Source organism: Pan troglodytes, chromosome 6 (assembly GCF_028858775.2).
Source record: "Pan troglodytes isolate AG18354 chromosome 6, NHGRI_mPanTro3-v2.0_pri, whole genome shotgun sequence".
NCBI lineage: Eukaryota > Metazoa > Chordata > Mammalia > Primates > Hominidae > Pan > Pan troglodytes.
The window spans coordinates 126335311-126357389 of NC_072404.2; the positions used below are offsets into that span (position 1 = coordinate 126335311).

A 22079-nucleotide genomic window follows, 5' to 3' on the forward strand; every position below is an offset into this window, starting at 1 on the left:
ACAAGCCTCTATTAACTGCAGGCTATTGAGATGTGGGGGTAGGGTGTTACCACAGAAGAAGTTAGTCTAAGCTGACTGACACGGGGCCCATTTAAGACTTTTCAATAATAAACAAGCATATCCTCATCCCATTTGCTATGCAGGGACAATCCCTGCAGCATTTATGCTGCTGGAGAGAGAAAAATGAAAACAGATGGCTGAGACTCATGTTCTTTACCACTTGCTTTCCTTAACCTTCAGCAACATGAAAAACTAATGTTCAGCAAATTAGAGAGTTTACATTTTTAAAGATAAGGAGTTGGGATTGAAACTAATTGGACTAAGTTGAAATATTTCCAAAATAAATAGAATCATTTCACAGAGTGATACTCAGGATTGAAGTTTTATAAATATTGCAGAGAGCTTTCTGCAGTCATTAAATTTGACAAATACTTAGTGAGCACACCGTTGATATGCTAGATTTCATAAGGTAGGATTGTTCTGGGCTCCAAAAATAAGTCATTGCTCCTGACCTCAGGGAGCTCACAGATAGAGAAACACATGTACTACTCGTTCTAATATAATCAGATGTATTTTACGTCTGTCAGATCAATAAAGTATTATGGAATCAGAGAAGAGGACAATCATTCCTGTCAGGGTAAGGATACAGGATGTTCTTAGATGGATGGGGATGGAGAAGGATCTGCCACATTCAGGATAAAACATGAACATAAGAAGATAAGCATGAAAGTATTTTTTTTAAATCTGGAATACTACAGCTCAAGCACATAGAGTGTGTGTGTGTGTGTGTGCGTGCGCGCGTGTGTGTGTAAAACAGAGAGAGACAGAGAGAGAATGAGAATGTAGGTAGGGTCCTGAGGATTAAAGAGTATACACTGAAAAATCTCCCTCATTCTCCTGACCCTCCAGTTCCTTCTCTAAAGGCGAAGTTACTCATTTACTACTAACTACTAGTTAGTCACCAGTTTAGATTACAAAGAAAGTGGAAGTGGACTCTTAGAAAAATGATTGGGATGGAAGTGGCAGTCAGAATCTGACACTTTGTGTTAACTAATTCCAGAGACAGTTTACTCATATACAAGTGTATGGGTGTTTGTGTGTGTGTATATGTATGTGTGAACATATAGATCCTTTTCTCTTAACCATCCTAGAGAAATTCTAACTTATGAATGTACTATAATGTCCTTAACTGCACTGACATACATTTAGAATGTTTTCTGTCCTTTGCTATTATAAATAATGTTACAATTAACTCCCTTATACACATTCCTTTGCAATCATGTGAAAATATATCTACCTGATAAATTACTAGAAATGAAAATGCTGAGTAGGAATTCGCCAGGCAAAAACAAAACAAAACAAAGGGAACAAGACAAAAGGAAGGTGCTTTCTACAAAGGCAATGGTATACCAAACGTTACATAGCTGCCAAGAAAATGCATACTATAGGTATGGCCAGAGACAGTGGGGAGAATGTGGCTGGAGGGATACTCCGAGGCCAGATTGTGAGGGGCCGCATCTGCAGGGCTCCTGTTTATGGAAGGCATAATGAGATTAACATTTTTTAAAAAGCAGGAATGCATAATAAGATTAACATTTTTAAAAAAGCATTCTTGTGGAAGTGTGAAGAATGGATTGGCATGGGTAAGAAAGGGAAATCAGTTAGGATGCAGCCACAGTAATCCGGGGAGGAAATAATGAAGGCCTGGTAACCCATCTTCCTGGGCTCTGTGAAGGAAAATACCCACTTCGCTTGCTTCTTGCACTTTCCCTTTTTGGAAGACCTCAAAGGCCAGTGGTTAAGATGCCTCACGGTAAATTATCTGCCACTGAGTATGACTTAGCTATGGGATCCACCCCTGTACCCCGGAGTGGGAGAACAGTCTTCCTTCTACCAAAATGTATGTACTGACAGCTTCCATTTTTTCTATAGAAAAAGTAATTATTATAGAATTAAGGAGCTGGAAGACATGGAAATCATTTAGTCCAAAGGTCCTCAGATTATTGTCAGCCGCTTTCCATTTTTCTAAAGACTTGTAATCACGGAGAGGTCAGAGATTGAGAAAAAAGTGGAAGTGAACTCCTAAAGAAACAATTAGGGTGGAGGTTGTGAGCAGAATCAGACCCTTTACTTTAAAGTACCCAAAGGGAATAGGAGGACATGACACCATGGTGTGTTTTCCCACCAAACATTCCAACCAAAATCCTAATGCTGGGAATTTAAGCTTAAGCACGGAGACAGTGGCAGCTCACTTGAAGACGACTTTGAGATTTGTGATCTAGAATGTTCCAACCTATCCTGTGGGAAGATAGCATCATTTTATACCTGATTAAACCAAAATGTAAACAAATTAAACCACTCACCTCAAATTCAAGCAGTTAATTGGTGAGAGGCCAAATACGAAAACAGGTTCTCAAATTTCAGCATGCATCAGAATCACCTGGAGTGCTTGTTAAAACCTAGATTTCTGGGCCCCATCTCCAAAGTTTCCGATTCAAAGTGGAGGGAGTGAGAATCAATAATGTATTAAATACATTTCTAACAAGTTCCCTGCTGACTCTGATGCTTCTGATCACACTTAGAGAAACAATCTACTACAACAATGCCACCCTTCATGTGGTAGTTACGTTGCCTATAGAATGTACATAGACACATATATGGTCCTCCACAATAAAGTATTTCTAGGTTTTTTAAATTTAAAATATTGAGACAAATATATTGCAAAATTTACAGTAAACTCCCATGTCTCTATATCTCTAAAACCCAATAGATTAATATTAACTCACTAATAACTACAAAACCAATAGGTAAATGTATCAAAGTTATGCCAGATGTTTCAATTTCTAGAGTTCTACTTCATGGATCTAAAACCACCAAAAATAAGATTATATAACTTAAAAATTATTTTACCTTTGTTTCTTTAAATAATCTATGAGAATGAGTAGAACTAAAAGGCAAATCACAAACTGAAGATATATTTGATCTAAATATGACACGGCATTAACATATTAAAACTGTTAAGGAAACATTTAATACCTTTTTTTTTTTTTTTTTTTTTTTGAGACTGAGTCTCGCTCTGTCACCCAGGCTGGAGTGCAGTGGCGCAATCTCGACTCACTGCAGGCTCTGCCTTTCAGATTCACACCATTCTCCTGCCTCAGCCTCCTGAGTAGCTGGGACTACAGGCGCCCGCCACCACGCCCGGCTAATTTTTTGTATTTTTAGTAGAGACGGGGTTTCACCGTGTTAGCCAGGATGGTCTCGATACCCTGACCTCGTGATCTGCCTGCTTCGGCCTCCCAAAGTGCTGGGATTACAGGCATGAGCCACCGCGCCTGGCCTAATACCATTTTTTAAAATGGACAATTCTGGAATAGCTTTTACAAAAGGAAATAAAAGGATAATAAATGCATAAAATATTCATTCTTTTAGCAATGAAAATAATACAAACTAAAATAACAATAAGAATTTTTTTCACCTTTCATATTAGCAAGGATTAAAATGATTTGAATACTCATTAGTGGCTTACTCTACAGTGAAATTTTCATACATCGCTGGGGAAGTTTCATTATCATAACCTCTTTGATTTCCTTCCACTTTATTGTTAAGGATGTTGCAGGTTTTAATAAAAAATAGGCATTATTTTTTGAAAGTCATGTGAGAATACTAGGGCTCAGGAACATTATAAAGCTAGGAGTCATTTCAATTTCCATCATGCAGTAAACATTCTCTTGATTTTAATGATAGCTGTATTAGATTTAGAATTCAGGCTTCATTTACATAATCCTCCAAAGACGGCCCCAGAAATCCATTAAAGGTCACCTTACTTTCCCATACATAAACCAAATTCTAATCTGTTCATTGGTCTCCTCAAAAGCATATTCGAGGGTTTTGTAAAGCTTACTGCTTATTATACTTTCATCTCAAATAGAAAATCTTTCCATTTTGGCTTTCCATCCTACTAAACTCCATTCCAGTATGTATTACTCACTCCTCTTCATGTTACAGTAAAAGATTAAATAGTCGTTTACTTTTTGATGTATGTAAAATTGAAATCTAGGCTTCAGAAATATTCTTTGGAAGTATCAGTACACCTAGAGCTGAAGCAGCGTGGGATGCAGCAATTTTCACTGTCTGCTCCTGGCTTCATATTAAAATCAGGTATCACACAGTGGTCAGGGAATATAATTTATTTGTGTAATAAACAAAGTAGAAAATCTCTTTGATTCCCAGATGTCCAGTTGCAGAGCCCAAAGTTAATGACTTGCTGCTCTCCATACCCCAAATATACAGGTTTCACTACACAATTTACTCTTCTGAAAGAAAATATCAACAACTGTCAGCCCCCTAATAAGGAAAAACATTTAATCATTTTCACTCAAATTCTCATTTGAATCCCAACCAGGAGGATGATCAATTTCAAAATCTGATTAGTTCTGCTGAGGAGAACCATTCCGACTCTCATGCAAGTTTACTTTGCAGAAGAAAACTAGAGATACTTTTTAAAAAAAATAGAAATTTATCATTAATATTTCTTTCAATAAACATTTTCCAACTCTATAAAACAGCAAACAGATTTTAGTTTCATATCAACATTTAAATATGGAAATAATTACTGCTTGTTCCTGACACTATTACATACATAGGTATCACTCACAATGTGTTAGATAATATTTGAATATTTTCTATAACAATGAATGAATTGAGGAATTAAATTGCTTTTTTAAAAGTTATTAGCTCCATTTTCTCTCTACTATTGGTTTGGTCCAACACAGTCAGAGCAAGCTAAAATAGCCACCAAAACATAACTGGAGTTGGACTGGGCTTATAAAAGAAGCTATACATAACATGGAATAGTATTCTGATACAGAATTTTCTCAACTGCAGCTATTCCTTTTGTGTTAAGAAGAAACTGTTTGGGCAATGAAATTTAGGATTCTTTTTTGTGAGCTTTGTCACTGCTCTCCAGTTAAGGTGCTATGCAGTGTTCTTGTAGTATAATAGCTCTTCCCCATTGTGATATTAATTTTAGGTGCCAATTTAACCGGATAAAAAATTACTAAGAGAACTGGTAAAGGGTTATTTCTGAGTGTGTCTCTGCAGGTGTTTCCAGAAGAGATTGGCTTTGAGTCAGTGAACTAAGTGGGGTGAATCCACCCTCAACGTGGACGGGCATCATCCAATGAGCTGGGGGCTTGGATGTAACACAAATGCAATTTCCTCTCTCTCCTAGAGCTAGGATATACTCTTCTCCTGTCCTTAAACATCAGAACTCCAGGCTCTTTGGCGTTTGCACCCCACAACTTACACCACTGCTCCCCTGCCCCCACCAGGTTCTCAGGCCTCTGGCCTCAGATTGAGAGTTACACCGTTGGCTTCCCTTGTTTTGAGACATTTGGGCTTAGACTGAGCCATGCTGTGGGCACTTCAGGGTCTCCAGCTTGCAGGTGGCCTGTTATGGCAGTTCTCAGCCTCCATAATCACGTGAGCCAATTCTCCTAATAAATCCCCTCTCATATATCTATACATCATATATATGTATTGGTTTTGTCTCTCTGAAGAACTCTAATATATCCATCCAACTTAAGACATATATCTTCATTGTCTAGGTGTACCCATGTGGTTTCCAGCAATTCAGGAAAATCTCACTTAAATTAACAACTCAATATTTTCTCTTTTGTTGCTCTCTGCCTCAACCAATATATAACTAACAAATCCATGGCTTTTAGGCTAATTCCTCTCTTCTGTTTAAACTGTTGGCCAAGACTAAAAATAAGTTTTGTATTTTCTACTGATTTCCAAGTTAAGGAAATGAAAGTAGATAATATAGCCCACAGGTCAGCAAAACTACAGCCTATGGACCAAATCTAGTCCAACATCTGTTTTTGTACATAAACTTTTATTGGGAATTTATTTATTTTATGTGCTGCCTATGGTTGTTTTCATGCTACAATATCAGAGTTGAATAGATTTCTCAGATAGTATGGCCTGCAAAACCAAGCCTATATACTGTCTGTCTTTTTAAAGAAAAAGTATGCTGATCTCTGCTACAGAGACAAGAAAAAAATATTAGAAAAACAGTAAGTGCAATTTCTTGCCAACAGGTCGCAATATGCAGGAAGAAGCAGGTTAAGATTAGAAAGATACAGTAGATAGCATTTGAGTACTTCCATGGAAAGTTTTAAAAGTATTTGCACTAGAAGTCTAACACCCACCATTATGCAATATACCCATGTAAGAAACAAGCACATATGCCCTATGAATCTAAAATAAAAAATTTTAAATCCCCTGAATAATGAGGGAAAAAAGTGTTTTTGTATACTTTTGCTTATGTTGCATGCTGCATGAAATCATTGAAAAACCACTGTCATGAAGCTATTTCACTACGTTTCTTTCCAGACATTGCACATTTTCAGGTCTTACTTTTTAATCTAATCAACTTTGAGTTGATTTTTTGTGTGGTGTAAGATAAAGGTACAATTTCATTCTTCTGTATCTGGATATCCAGGTTTTTTCAACATCATTTGTTAAAGAGACTGACTTTTCCCCATTGTGTATTCTTGGCACCCTTGTCAAAGATCAATTGACTGTATATGCATGGGTTTCTGTCAGTGTCTCTATTCTGTTTCATTGGTCTATAGGTATGTTTCTATGCCAGTACCATATTGTTGTAATTACTGTAGCTTTGTAACATATTTTGAAATCAGAAAATATGTTGCCTCCAATTTTGTTATTCTTTGTCAAGAAGAACAGGATATACTGTTGTTTGGGTTATTCAGGGTACACTGTTGGTTAGAATGCAAAGTGGTTCAGCTTCTATGGAAAACAGTATGGAGGTTCTTCAAAAAATTAAAAATAGAACTACCATATATGATCCGGCAATTCTACTTTTGGATATATATCCAAAAAAATTAAAATGAGAATATCAAAGAAATATTAGCCTTCCCATGTTCTTTGCAACATTGTTCACAATAGCCAAGATACAGAATCAACCTACTGACAATGAGGGGTAGAATGATATAGTAATGGTGTGTTATACTTGGAGTAGCATGACAGGAAGTGCAGTCCCAGCTCTGTTCCTTACAAAGTTGTTGAGTTCTATGAGTTTGATGTATTTTTAACCATTTCCGTAGACAGATGAATGGATACACAAAATGTGGCATATATATATATATATATATATATATATATATATATGCACCAAGTTCATGTATATATATGCCAAATATATATATATATGAACTTGAAATATTTTTCAGGTATTAGTAAAAGGGAATCCTGTCACATGCAACAACATGAATGAACCTCGACAGTATTATGCTGAGTTAAGCCAGTTACAGAGGGACAAACACTGCATGATCCCACTTACATGAAGTATCTAAAACACTCAAACTCATAGAAACAGAGAGTAGAAGGGGGTTACCAGGAGCTGGGGCAGGTGGTGATGGGGAGTTGGTAATCAATGAGTATAAAATTAGGTTAAGCAAGATGAATAAGTTCTAGAGATCTCTGTACAACATTGTGCCTATAGTAAACAATATTGTATTGCACATTTAAAAATCTTTCAAGAGGGTAGATCTCATATAAAGTATTGAAATCACAATAAAAAAATTAAATTAAAAAAACTTTTAATTTGTTTGTTTCTTCCAACTTTACAATTTACAAAATATAGAGCTATTCATTAACCTGGGAGAACATTCATATTATTTCAACAATCATAACAAAAATTTGATAATCCAAAATAGGCAAGGCATTCTGTTAAGCTCTGAAGAAGCCAAACAGAAAATTAGTCAATAATAAATTAAATGTTCATCGTGTGTTAAAGCTCACAAAGTATTGCTGCATGTATATATGGTGTGTGTGTGTGTGTGTGTGTGTGTGTGTGTGTGTATACGTATATATATTTAATCTTATTTGGTCTTCAAAATCATCCAGAAAATAGAGAGATACAAATACATCAAACTCAGAAATCAATAACTTTGCCAAGGTTACACAGCTTTGTATGGAACACACCTGGGACTGAACTTCCTATTGCCTTACTCCAAGCGTAATAACACCATCTACTATATCATGCTATTCTTCATTGTCCATAAACAGCTAAAAAATCTTTTATACACTTTTTTAATAAAAATGTAAAAGCATCCATAACTAATTAAATCAATAACTTGAATGTATCTGTTCCCTACATAAAATTCTTCCTCCCAACATCTTAAAAGAGAAACCCCGGTCAATGTTAAGTTAAACAAGGTTAACTGAAGTTGCACAAAAATAGAAGAGCTGTTTCTTAATATTAAGTAACTATTCAGGCTGAAATATTCAAGACTCTTTCTGACACGCTTCGGAAGCTCAGATAAAAACAGTGGGTATTTTAAAAGACAATTTGTAAGCTTCTTACTGAGATAATTATACTTATATGTCCTTTCCAAATACTTGACAGATTTACATTACCATTGACAGAGGAAAAAAACATAAATTAATATTTAGCTCAAAGGAAGGTACAAAAGTTACTGTTTCTCTATATCTTTACTTGGAGTTCATACCTTTAGAAAGTTATGCTACTAAGAGATGTAATTGAGCCAGCAGTAAAGAAGGCTAATTAACCCATTTATGCTAGAGTTTGTGATTTTTTGAATTTTTGCATGAGTGAAAAATCAGACGTTGGCAATAACCTTCAGCAGTAGTACATAAAAAACTCCCACGCATTTAGCATTCCAATAATGGAACACTAGGCATAAGTGGGTTAATACACAAATGCACTAACCAGCTCCAAGTGTGATGTGCTTCCTGCTAGGAAACACCAGACTCCAAAGGAGAACTTCATAATGTCCATCTGTATTGGGGGAAAAGCTGAGGTTCATGGTAGAACTAAGGAGTAATGTTCCAAAGCCAGTCCAAGAAGTGGGAAAGAAGTTTTGTCAAAAGTATCAAAAGTTAGAAACTGATTACCATCTTCAGATAGAGGCATGGAGATGTGGATAAGGATAAAGCTGGATTAGTCATCCTGCTAGGCTCTGTGTTGAAGAGATTCTTCCTAATTAAGCTAAGTCAATGTGTTTCCCATCTTAGGTACCTCAGTTATTTTAGCCCATGGACTACCTACAGAGGACATGATGGTTCTAATATTTCATTTTAGATACAGTGAGTTTAATGTAAAAAATATTGAATAATGAGGACACTATTCAGTATTCATTCTCCTTCCCTTACTTTTCTATACATTTGTCTAGATCACATATCATTGCTACCCAATAATATAGTCATGATATCTTGGTGTATGCTACTGCTAGTACGATTCCAAGACTTACTAAGTAGGCAATTCTGGAATTGTCATGTCTTCCAATACTTACCTAGCAAAGGTATGCTAGTGTAACAGGTATGGGGAACTCCCCACAGATAAACATCTGATTCCTTAGAAATATATTTCAAGTGCATATTTTCATTTTGGAATATTCAAGATAAAATCTGGTATAAAATCAACATTTTTCTAATCTTTTTTTATATACTTTAAGTTCTGGGGTACATGTGCTGAATCTGCAGTTTTGTTACATAGGTATACACATGCCATGGTGGTTTGCTGCAACCATCAGCCCGTCACCTACATTAGTTATTTCTCCTAGTGCTGTCCCTCTCCTAGTCCCCCACCCCCCGACAGGCCCCAGTGTGTGATGTTCCTCTCCCCTGTATCCATGTGTTTTCATTGTTCGGCCACCACTTAATGAGTGAGAACATGCGGTGTTTGGTTTTCAGTTCTTGTGTTAGTTTGCTGAGAATGATGGTTTCCAGCTTCATCCATGTCCCTGCAAAGGACGTGAACTCATCCTTTTTTATGGCTGCATAGCATTTCATGGTGTATATGTGCCACATTTTCTTAATTCAGTCTATCATTGATGGGCATTTAGGCTGGTTCCAAGTCTTTGCTATTGTAAATAGTGCCACAATAAACATATATGTGCATGTGTCTTTACAGTAGAATGATCCATAATCCTTTGGGTATATACCCAGGAATGGGATTGCTGGGTCAAATAGTATTTCTGGTTCTAGATCCTTGAGGAATCGCCACACTGTCTACCACAATGGTTGAACTAATTTACACTCCCATCAACAGTGTAAAAGCATTTCTATTTCTCCACATCCTCTCCAGCATCTGTTGTTTCCTGACTTTTTAATGATCGCCATTCTAAGTGACGTGAGATGGTATCTCATTGTGGTTTTGACTTGCATTTCTCTGATGACCAGTGATGATGAGCTTTTTTCACATGTTTGTTGGCTGCATAAATGTCTTCTTTTGAGAAGTGTCTGTTCATATCCTTCGCCCACTTTTTGATGGTGTTGTTTGCCTAATCTTTTCAGTGTGACATAGACTAGAAGAATATATACCAGACATATGTCTGGAGGTGTGATTAGCGAGAAAGAAATGAGACCTTTTCTTTTTATGTTTTATGCTTTAGTGTTGTTTGAATTTTCCCTACTAAGCACACATTATTTTTGCAATTAAGAAGGAGGCTACAGATCTCCTTCTCATCTGAAACTCCTACCCAAAATTTGTCTCCAACACAGCTGGGCCACTCAGGCCCACCAGATGTTCCTGCTAAGCTCCAGGGGTTTTAGTGCATCTTCATAGTGGCAATTCTCTTGTTATATTCCATTTCTTTTGTTGCCTTTGTTGTCTTTCCACCAGACTATAAACTTTAAAAGGGCAAGAATTAATCTTTGGCTTTTAATATTTATAATCCCAGAGACAGGAACAGTGTTTAACACACAGGAAATATTCAAGGCACTCAATAAATCATGATTAAATCACAACAAAAACTATCGCTATCTGATACTTACTGAACACATTTAAGAGCCAGGCACTGTGTTAACCAAATTATATCCATTATTTCATATAATTCTCAAGAAAGCACCGTGGAGTATACACTATTACAATTTCCATTTTATTGATGAAGAAGATTTAATTTACAGAGTTAAGTAATTTGCCAAAGTGGCAAAGCTGGGATCTGAACCAAGGCAGTTTGAGTTCATGGTTTGTGCTCACGGCTTCTACATCACACCAAATAAATTACTAGGCACAAATAAATAAATATGCAAGATTTTCATATCTAAAGATGAACTCTATTCACAAGAGATAGGTGGACTAAGGTAGAAAATAAAACCATTCAAGGAAACCACTGACAGGGGTGGGGAGAGTATCACAAAAATAGGTGTCACCATTATTGGAAAAAGCAATTCAATCTAAATGGCCTAATGACTTTCTACAGCTGTCACACATGAAAGCGTATGCCCTATGTTTGATGTATTGCCTCCAGAAACCTCCCTATACTGCTAAACTGTTTACACAAATAATGTGTTTTTTTAATCGACATTTTTCACATTTATTAATCTTGATATAAAATCAAGATTCTATATATAAACTTAAATATATGTAAAGAGACTATATATGAACTTAAGGTGACTATCTCTCTGGTGATTAGAAACAAATACCTATTGCTAAGACATACAGTTTTTATTAACAATTCCATTTTTATTCACTGATACAGTAATAGTATGGAAAATAATCCACCTACAACTTTAGAAAAGAAAGAAATATTTCCATAAAGGTATAGGTTGTCTACTAATCTATGATTCTTCAGTAAGGAAAAATTATAATTCTTTAACAATAAAAAGGTAAGAATATCCATAATACACTAATAATTTCTAGAGGTAACATCAGAGGGATACTGATGATTTTTCACAAATGGCTCTTATTTGGTGACAACTAAACCCTTGTACAGAGCCTAAGACATTTAATTGTACTGCTCAATCCCTTGTCTATTAAACAGCAGCATTGGTCAGACCCCAAGCAGTAAAGACAGGTGTACAATACTATTTTAATTTGGGAAAATTCAGTGTTCAAATTAAACCAGGCTAAAGGGCTTCAAAGATTTCCGAACACCTTCTGCTCAAGCTACCAACAACTCAGAAACAGTGTACAAATACCCTCTGTCCTCAAAAGAACCACCTACTGGACTCCCATTTGAGAACTATAAAATAAAACTCTTAGCTTCCATGCTCTAAAACATTTTACTCATCAAATATTTAACAGGGTCCTGGACATGAGTTTCTTTTCATATCTCCCTCCTTTCAGGACAGAAACCATCTCTAATTATTAATCTACCAAAAAATGACATAAATGAATGCATGATCTTCAGGAAGAGAGCCATATGGATACATTGGCTTCTATTATTCAGAGCTACTGCACCAATCATTAAAAAAAAGAAGTTATTAAACAAGCATCATTTGTAGTTTTACTGGGGAAAACTCAATTTAGTTCTGTTTTTCTTCCTATAAAGATTCGTCGTTTGCTGGAACCTAATATGATTCAACCAGCTATGATAGGCTAATATTGATTTCCACATCTTCAATAGTACATTTAAAATCAACAGGCTTTGAAATGTTCAATTTCTAGTGACAAATGGATTTTTTTGCTAATACCAGAAAGTTGTTTTTAATAAATTAGGGTATTTTGACATTTTACAATATAGTCCTTAGACTCAAAGACAAATTGTCATTTAAATATTTTGCAGTGAGAGAAGACTCATGATTCTCTATTTCAGATTAGTCTGCAATATCAATATTAGTTAAAGAAAGCCTTGTGCTGTACTCACCAGCACAAAATGACTGCGTCATGAGCAGTACACACTTCTTGACAACAGCATTGATCCTCCCCGGCCTGATTCCTCCCTGGAGCCAAGAAGTGATTCTGTTTCCTCTGAATACTTCTTGGAATTCTCCTGAACAGTCAGGCCCATGAACTAAACAAAATCCAATTATGTGAAGTGATTTATAAAGCAGATTACATTTCTTTAGTAGGGCAACCATTTGTTTCTGCTTGTTTTGGCTGTCCCAGTTTACGTTAACTCCCTCATGTAATAGTAAATTCATCTTTTTTCACTCTCAAAGTGTCCTAGTTTAGATGATAAGTTATATGGTCATCTTCCTCACTAGGGACTAAAAAGAGTCCATTCCCTTACTTCATTGAGGTTGCTAACCACATGGAGCCCGAGATTCCAAAATTCTATAAAACGGTATTTCACCAAGACAGAGGAAAAATGATGCTGGACTTCATTTCTGACTGGGCAGAGAAGATCTATGAAACAGAAATACAAGTGTCCCAATAAAAATGTTGATGCCTTAACAATTTCATTTGTGGTTGCCTCACATTGACTTGCTGGAGTTTAGTGCTTTGCATTCATTTTATGGTTTTCTAAAACAATGCTTCTATTTGAGTCATAACAAATTAATAAGAAAAAGTAATTAACTAAAAATAATATTTCGGTGGAACTAATGGGTCTAAGTATTAGTAGAATCAGCTTATTTTTACTGTTTGATGTTATAGATAAGCATACCCATTTGGGTCAACATCATGAAAATGACTGCATTCCTAGCTATGAGATCCAGAGAACCAAGCAATTGCCTTGTGATTTTAATCAATGCTGACATCAAGGTAGAAATTTCAGGCCCTCCCCAGTCTCATCTTTTACAACATTTATTTGTAAATTCAGCTGAATTCTCTGAAAAAGTACTCTGAAAGCCTACTTTTTGCCTTGTCAATATAATCTAAATGACTGTGACTATAAATAATGTAACGTAATATAAATAATGTAACTTTTTTATCTGAGTCATTTAAAATAACAAATAAAACTATCATGCATGTCATAAACAAGGACACAACTATTTCTACAAGAAGCTAGATATTATTTTCTCAAGAGAAAAACACTTTGACTAGTGATTTGAGCCAGATTATCCCCCTTTAGTCTATTCTCCAAGCAGCAGAAAGAGTGATTCTTTAAAAATGCCAATCAGATCATACTACTCCATGGCTCGCCATCCTTCTAAAATGAATCCAAAGTCCTTTCTAGGACCCACAAGGCTCTGAAAACCTCTCAGATCTAACCTTACTTCAGTTTCCCTCCTTCAGTAAAGTCCCAACCATGCTGGCTTCTTGTACTTCCTTGAACTAACCTATCCATTTTAGGTTTGCATTTGTTATTCCTTTGGTTTGAACACTCCTTTCCTCAGAGATTAGTATGACTCTTTCCCTGTCTTCCTTAATTCATGAGTCTCTTCAAACATCTTTTTGTTACAGAAGTTTTCAGTGAACATCCTACAGCCCCAGACCCTTACCATTTCTCTCTACCCCCTTTTCTACTTTGTTTTTCTTCATAGCACTTCTTACCCATGACATTGCATTATGTGTTATATATTTGTTTATTGTCTGCTTCTAACCACTAGAATGTAAGCATCATGAGGGCAGGAACACTGTCTCTTCTGTTCACTTACGTCTCTCCGGTATCTAGACCAGTGCTTTTTAAATGAATGGCACTAAGGTCTACACGGTCAGTGAACTGATTAAATGATATTTAACCTGATCACCCAAAAATTTGTGTTACAATGTTTTACCCCGTAAATCTAAAGTCCAAAATTTCCCCATTGCACATGAACTTTAAATCAATTTTCTCTAAAATAGTTTTTCATGCTGTGTTGATAAGAGTATAAATGTACACAAACCTCTTGAGAGGAAAATTTGGCAGTATATATTGGAACTAAAAATAACAACCACAATAACAACAATAACAAACTTGACCCAATATTTCCACTTTTAGCTATCTATTCTACAAAAATAAACACACAGGTGTACAAAGGTATGTGTGCAAGGATGTTCATTAAAGCATTTTGAGTTTTACAAGCTTGTGTTATTTCCATAATTTCAAACAAATCTTTAAAAGAAGTTGATTTTTCCCAGAGAGTAATGTCAAAGCAATTCTAAGGAGAGCAGATTACAGTTTTACTGAAGTGTTTTTAAAGGTAATGCTGAGCAAAGTGACTGCTAATTGTAATGCCCCATTCTGGGATGTCTCATCTTATCTGTCATACCAACAAGCCCTTACCAACAGGTTCCTTATAAGTACAAGGTATGCAGCAGATGACTGGTCTATCTAGCCACAGCTGACAGGACCAGGGAAGGATGCCTACCCCAAAGGCAGTAGATCAGCTGGTTGACCAGCTGTCTGTCATGTGGATAGGTCCTAGATCTGTATCTCAAAGGGTGATACTCAGATTTCTCTCAGGTAATTCAGACATGAGGCACATCCAAGAAATCAGCAGTTGGCAGTGGGGCAAAAGCCAACCAAAGCACAGATCGGCAAAAGCAATGTGCAAAAGAGAATGCAAGTGACAGAAAATGGAAGTCCTGCAACACTGTCATTCCCATTCTGCAGTAAAGCTAGGCTGAGCCTTGGCTCCTACTGCCCTACTTCCCCAGGTACCCTTAAGTGCTCTTTAAGCTATATTTCACTACATATCTGCTTTTGCCACCTAAAGGAGTGTAACTACCAGAACATTAAATGGAAGATTGGATTAATCCTTCAATTAATCCTTCAAGGGGTCTAACCTCAAATACTACTGAAACCTACAGTAAGTATAAATAAGTCCTAAAAAATAAGACTGTTTGCTTGATCATTTTATGAAATATCAAATTCTTTCCAAGAAAATATTTTTGGTGACCTATATTTTAGTTTAGCTTACCTAATAATATCCAGTAATATCCAGAGGAAAGATGGGACTGAAAAATCCACATCACAGACCAAAGCACCTTGCCTGTCACAAGTCAGGGGACCAGTAGACTAAGGGCTTCTAGTAGTCGACAGCATATTTTTATAATTTTTTAATATACTCTGGCATTTTAAAAAAATTGAGTCACAGAGAAAAGATGTACATGCATCAGTAAATAATATTCTATTCCCTACATACCCCTTAACATTTGACATTGTTAGAAAATCATTATCAGACTGTATGTGTTCAATTATTAATATAAAATCCAGGAAGCCAAGGATCTTCAGGTGCCAAAGTTTCAAAGGGAAAGAAGTTTTTAATTTTCTTTAAAAACATCAAATGCTGAAAAATGATTACTTTTGAATCAATTATCAAATAGTTTTAGAGGCCACACAGTTGGAAGGTCCTTTATTTACATTTTTCATTGCTCCATGATAGAGGTGTACCAAAGGGGGACAGATAGACCCATATGACCCTGGTGTCAATTCGCAGACTTTACACATGGGGTGCAGCAGTGGAAAGAGAGGAGGCAGACCTCTTACATCATCCAACTCCCGTTCCCTCAACTCCCAACTTTGCATCATTAACCCTTGCTCTGGCTCTGGTTCTGCTGTAAACCCAATATTTACATGTGCTGAGGAAAGCAACAACTTGTACTTTTCCTCAGAAAGGTCTGTTGTAGGATTTCTGGTTGCACAAAGCATTTTATGTCTGATCAAGCGTTGCAGTTTCACATTGTTGACTGTTCAGCTAGTGACCAATAATGATCCATCTGAGTTAAAAGCTGTGTTATCTTTGGATTATAATATAAAATGGATCCCTTGGTATTCCTAATCCTGTTAGATTGCTTTATGTAGATGAAATTTTTGCCTGCTTTGGTGCCGCATTCTTTTGGGTTTTAAAAATAGCTTTATTAAGATATAATTCATATAACACAGAATTTATCCATTTAAAATGCACAACTCAATGTTTTTAGTACAGTATATTCACAGAGTTGTGTAACCATCACCACAATATAATTTTAGGACATTTTCATACTCCCCCAACACAACAAAAACCTTATACTCATTAGCAGTAACTCTCATTTCCCTTCTTCCATACCTCTGGGAATCACTAATCTATTTCTGTTTCTAGGAATTCACCTATTCTGGACCTTTCATATAAATGTAATCATACATATGTGGTCTTCTGTGACTGGCTTCCTTCACCTAGGGTAATGTTTTCAAGGTTTGCTGACATTCTTTGAATGGGATTTGCATCGTATCTATATACTGTTTTGCAAATACTAAAAGTGTATTTTGGATATTTATGATATATATCAAATGGCTTTCTAAATGTACTGCTCTTCCCAGTTTCTGCCACAAAGCAAAAGGCTGGATAGGCTCTTGAAAAAAACAACAGTCACCAAGTTCTTCTAGTTTAGAATGTACATTCTATAAGAAATGATAGCTAAGTTATTTTATACTAATAGACTTACCCCTGACTAAATCATAGCATTATATATCCTCCCCTAAATGCTCACTCCATTAAAATAATCAAAATCATAGAACCTCTTATAACTTAAAATATAAACAACCCAATACAAAATGTGCAAATGATCTGAACAGTTATCTCACCCAAAAAGAGATATGAATGGAAAGTATGCACATGGACAGATACTCAATATCACTAGCCTTCAGAGAAATGCAATTCAAAACCACAATGAGATTCTACTTCTCACCCACTAGGATGGCTATAATAAAAAATATTCACAATACCAAGTGCTGGCAAGGATGCAAAAAAAACTAGATTCCTTATGCATTGCTGGCAGAACATGAAATGATACAGCCACTTTCTAAAATAGTTTGGCAGTTTCTTACAAAGTTAAACATGAACCTACCATAACACTCAGCATCCCACAGATACAGTTGTCCCTCTGTATTTGTGGGAGATTCATTCCCACAAATATAGATACCAAAATCCCCCCACAGATACCAAAATCCACAGATGCTCAAGTTCTTTACATAAAATGATGTAGTATTTGCATATAACTATGCACATCCCCAATATCCTTTAAATTATCTCTAGGTTACTTATTCCTAATACAATATAAATGCTATGTAAATATTTGTTTTACTGCATTGTTTAGGGAATAATGACAAGAAAAAAGTCTGTTTTTTTTTTCAGTACAGACACAACTATCATTTGTTTTCTCTCTCTGTGAATATTTTCCATCTTCAGTTGGTTGAAATCAGGGATACAGAACCCATGGATACAGAGGGCCAACTGTATACCCAATAGAAATGAGAATATGTTTCCACCAAAAGACCCAGATGTTCATAGTATTTATACCAATACCTATAGAATTACTCATAATATCCCCACACTGGAAACAATCCTAATATGCATCAAGTTGTGAATGGATAAACAAAATGTGGTAAGTCTATAAAATAGATTATACTCAGGAATAAAAATAAACTAATAACATGCACAATATAGAGAAACCTAAAAAACACTGTTAGCAACAGCAACAAAAAAACACAGACATCAAAGACTATATATTGTATAATTCCATTTAAATAAAATTTCTGGAGAAGGCTAAACTCTAGAGACTGAAAGCAGACCTGTGGCTGTCTGGGGTTGGGAGTTAAAGTAGGAGTTTAATGCAAATGGACAAGAGAGAACTTTTGAAGGTAACAGGTAAGAGAAGTGTTCAAAAACTAGATTGTTGTGGGGGTTGCACAATTGTATACATTTATACTAAAACTCATTGAACTGTATATTTTAAATGGGTGAATTGTATGGTAAATAAATTATACCTCCATAAATTTTTAAAAGAACTTCATTGATATCATGTAGGCTACTAACGAGCACTCAATCCTGACATGAAAATTGTTGCTACGAATTTCTACAGCAATAAGTTCTCATATTATTTGGTATCAGGACTCCTTCACATTTTACAAAATAATTGAGGATCTCAAAAAAACTTTTATTTATGTGGCCACTATTTACCAGTAATTATCACATTAGAAATTAAAATAGAAAATTGTTTTAAAATTTCATTTATTGATTCAATTTAAAATACCAATAATAAACCCTTATGTTAACAAAAAGAACACGATTTAAATAAAAATTATAGTCCTTTTCCAAAAGCAAACAATAAATAGTAAAAATAATGATTTTTTTTTACATTTTTGCAAATCTTTTTAGTTTCTGGCTTAATAGAAAACAGCTGGATTCTCATATCTGCTCCTGCATTCAATCAACTCCAATATTACACATCTGGAAAATTCCACTGTACACTCACAAGAGAATGAGAGTGAAAAACGGCAAGTAACACCTTGGTATTATTAGGAAAGTAGTTTTAATCTCATAGGCCCCCAGTGGGGATCCCCTGGGATCCTCTGGCCATGCTGTGAGAACTGCTAGCCTAGAATCTGCTCTAAAACTGATTGAGGTTCATTTCAGTGAGATTAGTTAATATGTGTACTATCATTAATACAAATACTTTAGGATCAAGTTTTTTTAGAAAACAGGGTCAGAAAACTTCCTGAATGTAGTAGTCAAAGCATTTTGGCTACCACATTATATAGGCCTGGCTACAACTTGTTTAAAGAAAGTGATCACAATGAGACATATCATGCCACACAGTATTTACTTGCTGAATGTCAACAATTGTTTTTGATTTATCAGCAAGTACAATAAATACGACATTACTAAAGGCTGCTTAAACACCTGATTGTTACAATCTTATCATCTAAAGCTTTCATTCTTGTCACTGATTCGGAAGTTTCTGTTTCATATCCTTTTCAGTTTTCTCCCATCTCTATGAGTACAAAAGAGTCCTCTTAGTTTCTGCATTTGCTTCTAAAATAGTTAAATGTTCTTGAATTTTTTTAAATGAAACTTAACATCATAATCTTAATCTTAAAATAGTCATGCTACTTTTAATATCTGATCAATAATGATTTAATGATCATTTTAGACTATATGGTTAATTTAAATTAATATTTATCCTATACTTCACAATTAAAGAATAACAATATGATCAGTAAGTTTATCTATATTCCTTACAACCTGAAAGGTTAATGATGCTCACTAAAGATGTACCAGCTCATTTGGAATGTCTCCAAAACTTTGGCCCTCATGGACTTCAGATGTATTTCCCAAGTAATGTAGGTAACAGAACTCTAGATATTTAAAATTTGAACTCAGAAACAACAGTAAACACTTACCTGACAATATCTCCTTCAAGAGCAATCACTCTCTTAATGATCTTCTGTTCTGGGTTTTTAGGAGACCTAGAACAAGAAGATAACATTATACAATCAGTTATGTCTATGTTGTTTTAGGAAGATGAAAAGAAATTCTATAACAAAATAGGCTATATTAAAGTCTTTACAGATTCCTTTGCACCCCATGACATGACATCAGTCTCACTTCGGTTCCAAGTGACATGAAGTGACTACTGAAGTAATTCTCATTTTAAATAAACTCTGGGGGGAAAAAAAGCCATGTTAAAACTTTACAAAAATAAAAAATACAGAGGAATAAAACATTTTCTTATTAAGGAATAAAGTTGATTATTAAATTATTATTGTTGTTAAAGATAGGTTCTGATATGGTTTGGCTCTGTGTCCCCACCCAAGTCTAATTTCGAATTGTAATCCCCATGTGTAGAGGGAGGGGACCTGGTGGGAGGTGACTGGCTTATGGGGTTGGTTTCCCTCATGTTGTTCTCACGAGATTTTATGATTTAAGAGTGTGGCACTTCCCCTTCGCTTGCTTGCTCTCTCTCCTGCCGCCATGAGAAGATGTGCCTCACTTCCCCGTATCCTTCTGCTACGATTGCAAGTTTCCTGAGAACTTCGCAGCCATGTGGAACTGAGTCAATTAAACCTCTTTTCTTTATAAATTATCCAGTCTCAGGTAGTATCTTTATAGCAGTGTGAGAACTGACTAACACAAGTACTTAGAGGAAAGAGGATTAGTACATAAGAAAATGCTTACACATTTCTTTAAAATGATAACATACTTCAGTTTTTTAAAATTTCACTTAAAATTAAGAAAGGAGTTTTTATTTAAATCCCATAAAAACAATGAAGATGTGAAGCATTTTCTTTAAAAAATAAAGAATTAGAGAATTCTTTGAAACTACATTTGGGTTTAGCCATTTGATGATTATAGAATTCAGAGCGCTAAAACAGGGCTACTGACAGTTAAAATAAATTGACAGGTTTTGATTTACTTAATACAGACATCATTTATTTCAAGCTACTTGATTATGGTAAATTTTAACTTAGAGTAATACTCTTTACTCTAAATAAATCTCTGCCTCTCCTGGTATATATACCCTATGCAGTTCCTTTCCAGACTGTGATAGGATTCATCTGTGAGGTCAATAGTTTATGGTAAAACTGATGGTGCATCACTTTTGAGATTATGTTATAAAACAGATTTACAGGCTCTCCCTCTTTCTCTCCTTCTCTCTCTCCCTTCCTTCCTTCCTCTTTCTATTTTTTCCTCTCACGTCTCTTTCATGGATCACTCTAGAAGTCTGGTCTGTCCTGAGCAGCCTAAGGAGAGACTCGTGGTGAAGAAGGAAGGTCGGCTAACAGTCACATTAGTGAGCTTCAAAGCACGTACTTAGTCAAGTCTTCAGAGACTGTGGCTCTGGTCAACAGTTTGACTGCAAATTCGTGAGAGACCTTGAGTCAGAACCACACAGCTAAGATGCTTCTGGTTTCCTCACCCTCAGAAAATATGTGAGATAATAAACGTTTGTTGTTTTAAGATGCTAGACATTGGGGTAATTTGTCATGTAGCAATGGGTAACTCTATCTTAATATGGTCAATTTCCTGCCAATAACATTTTAAGTCTTTTGATTTAACAGACCCATTTCAAGAAACATCTCATGCATCACACAAATGATCATTTAATATGTATTTCAAAATCATGCATAGATAAAAATATTTTAAATTCAAGTCACATTTTGAAGTACTTTTTAAAAGGAATGTAAATGTGCAAAAACTGAAAAGATCAAATATATTCAAACTGTACATTTCATCAAAGGAAATGTGCACTTTCAATAAGATTTATATTTCACAATATGTCTTGCAGAGAAAATGAAATCACGTAAGCTAGTTGCATTTATTTGTAACAATTAGCTTCACAGTTTTTCACTAAGTTAACTTTTTTATTTTAAAATGAAATTTGATCAGAGTTTTGATTGGCCTCATCCCTTTATTAAATCAAGTAAATATTATATTTCTATAACTTTAATGTCATTAATGTACAGCTGAAGTGAGGGGTATGGGCATATTCAAGCTAATGAAATTAAGATACTCTCTGCAGGGTTACTTATAGACCTTTTAGAAAAGTGCCCCTCCCATGTCTCCTATTTTAAAAACTAGGAAAGTATAAAATATTATTCAGCCTCAGTGGTCATCAGATAATTGCATATCAAAATAATGGATATTAAAACACTTTCTTACTATATTGACAAAGATGT

At 35.3% G+C, this 22079-nt stretch overlaps 1 protein-coding gene across 6 annotated transcripts in view; it reads right to left on the reverse strand.

Moving 5' to 3' along the window:
* Positions 1–22079, reverse strand: part of IMMP2L (inner mitochondrial membrane peptidase subunit 2) — a 1183069-nt gene that overhangs the window by 570894 nt on the left and 590096 nt on the right. For all 6 annotated transcript variants that reach the window (XR_008536521.2, XR_010158935.1, XR_002944724.3 and 3 more), the window contains one exon: positions 19803–19868. Coding sequence is in view for 3 of the 6 variants with exons in the window: in XM_001166817.7 (XP_001166817.3) it covers positions 19803–19868 (66 nt within the window). In the remaining 3 variants the exon portion in view is untranslated. The remainder of the gene's footprint in view (positions 1–19802; positions 19869–22079) is intronic.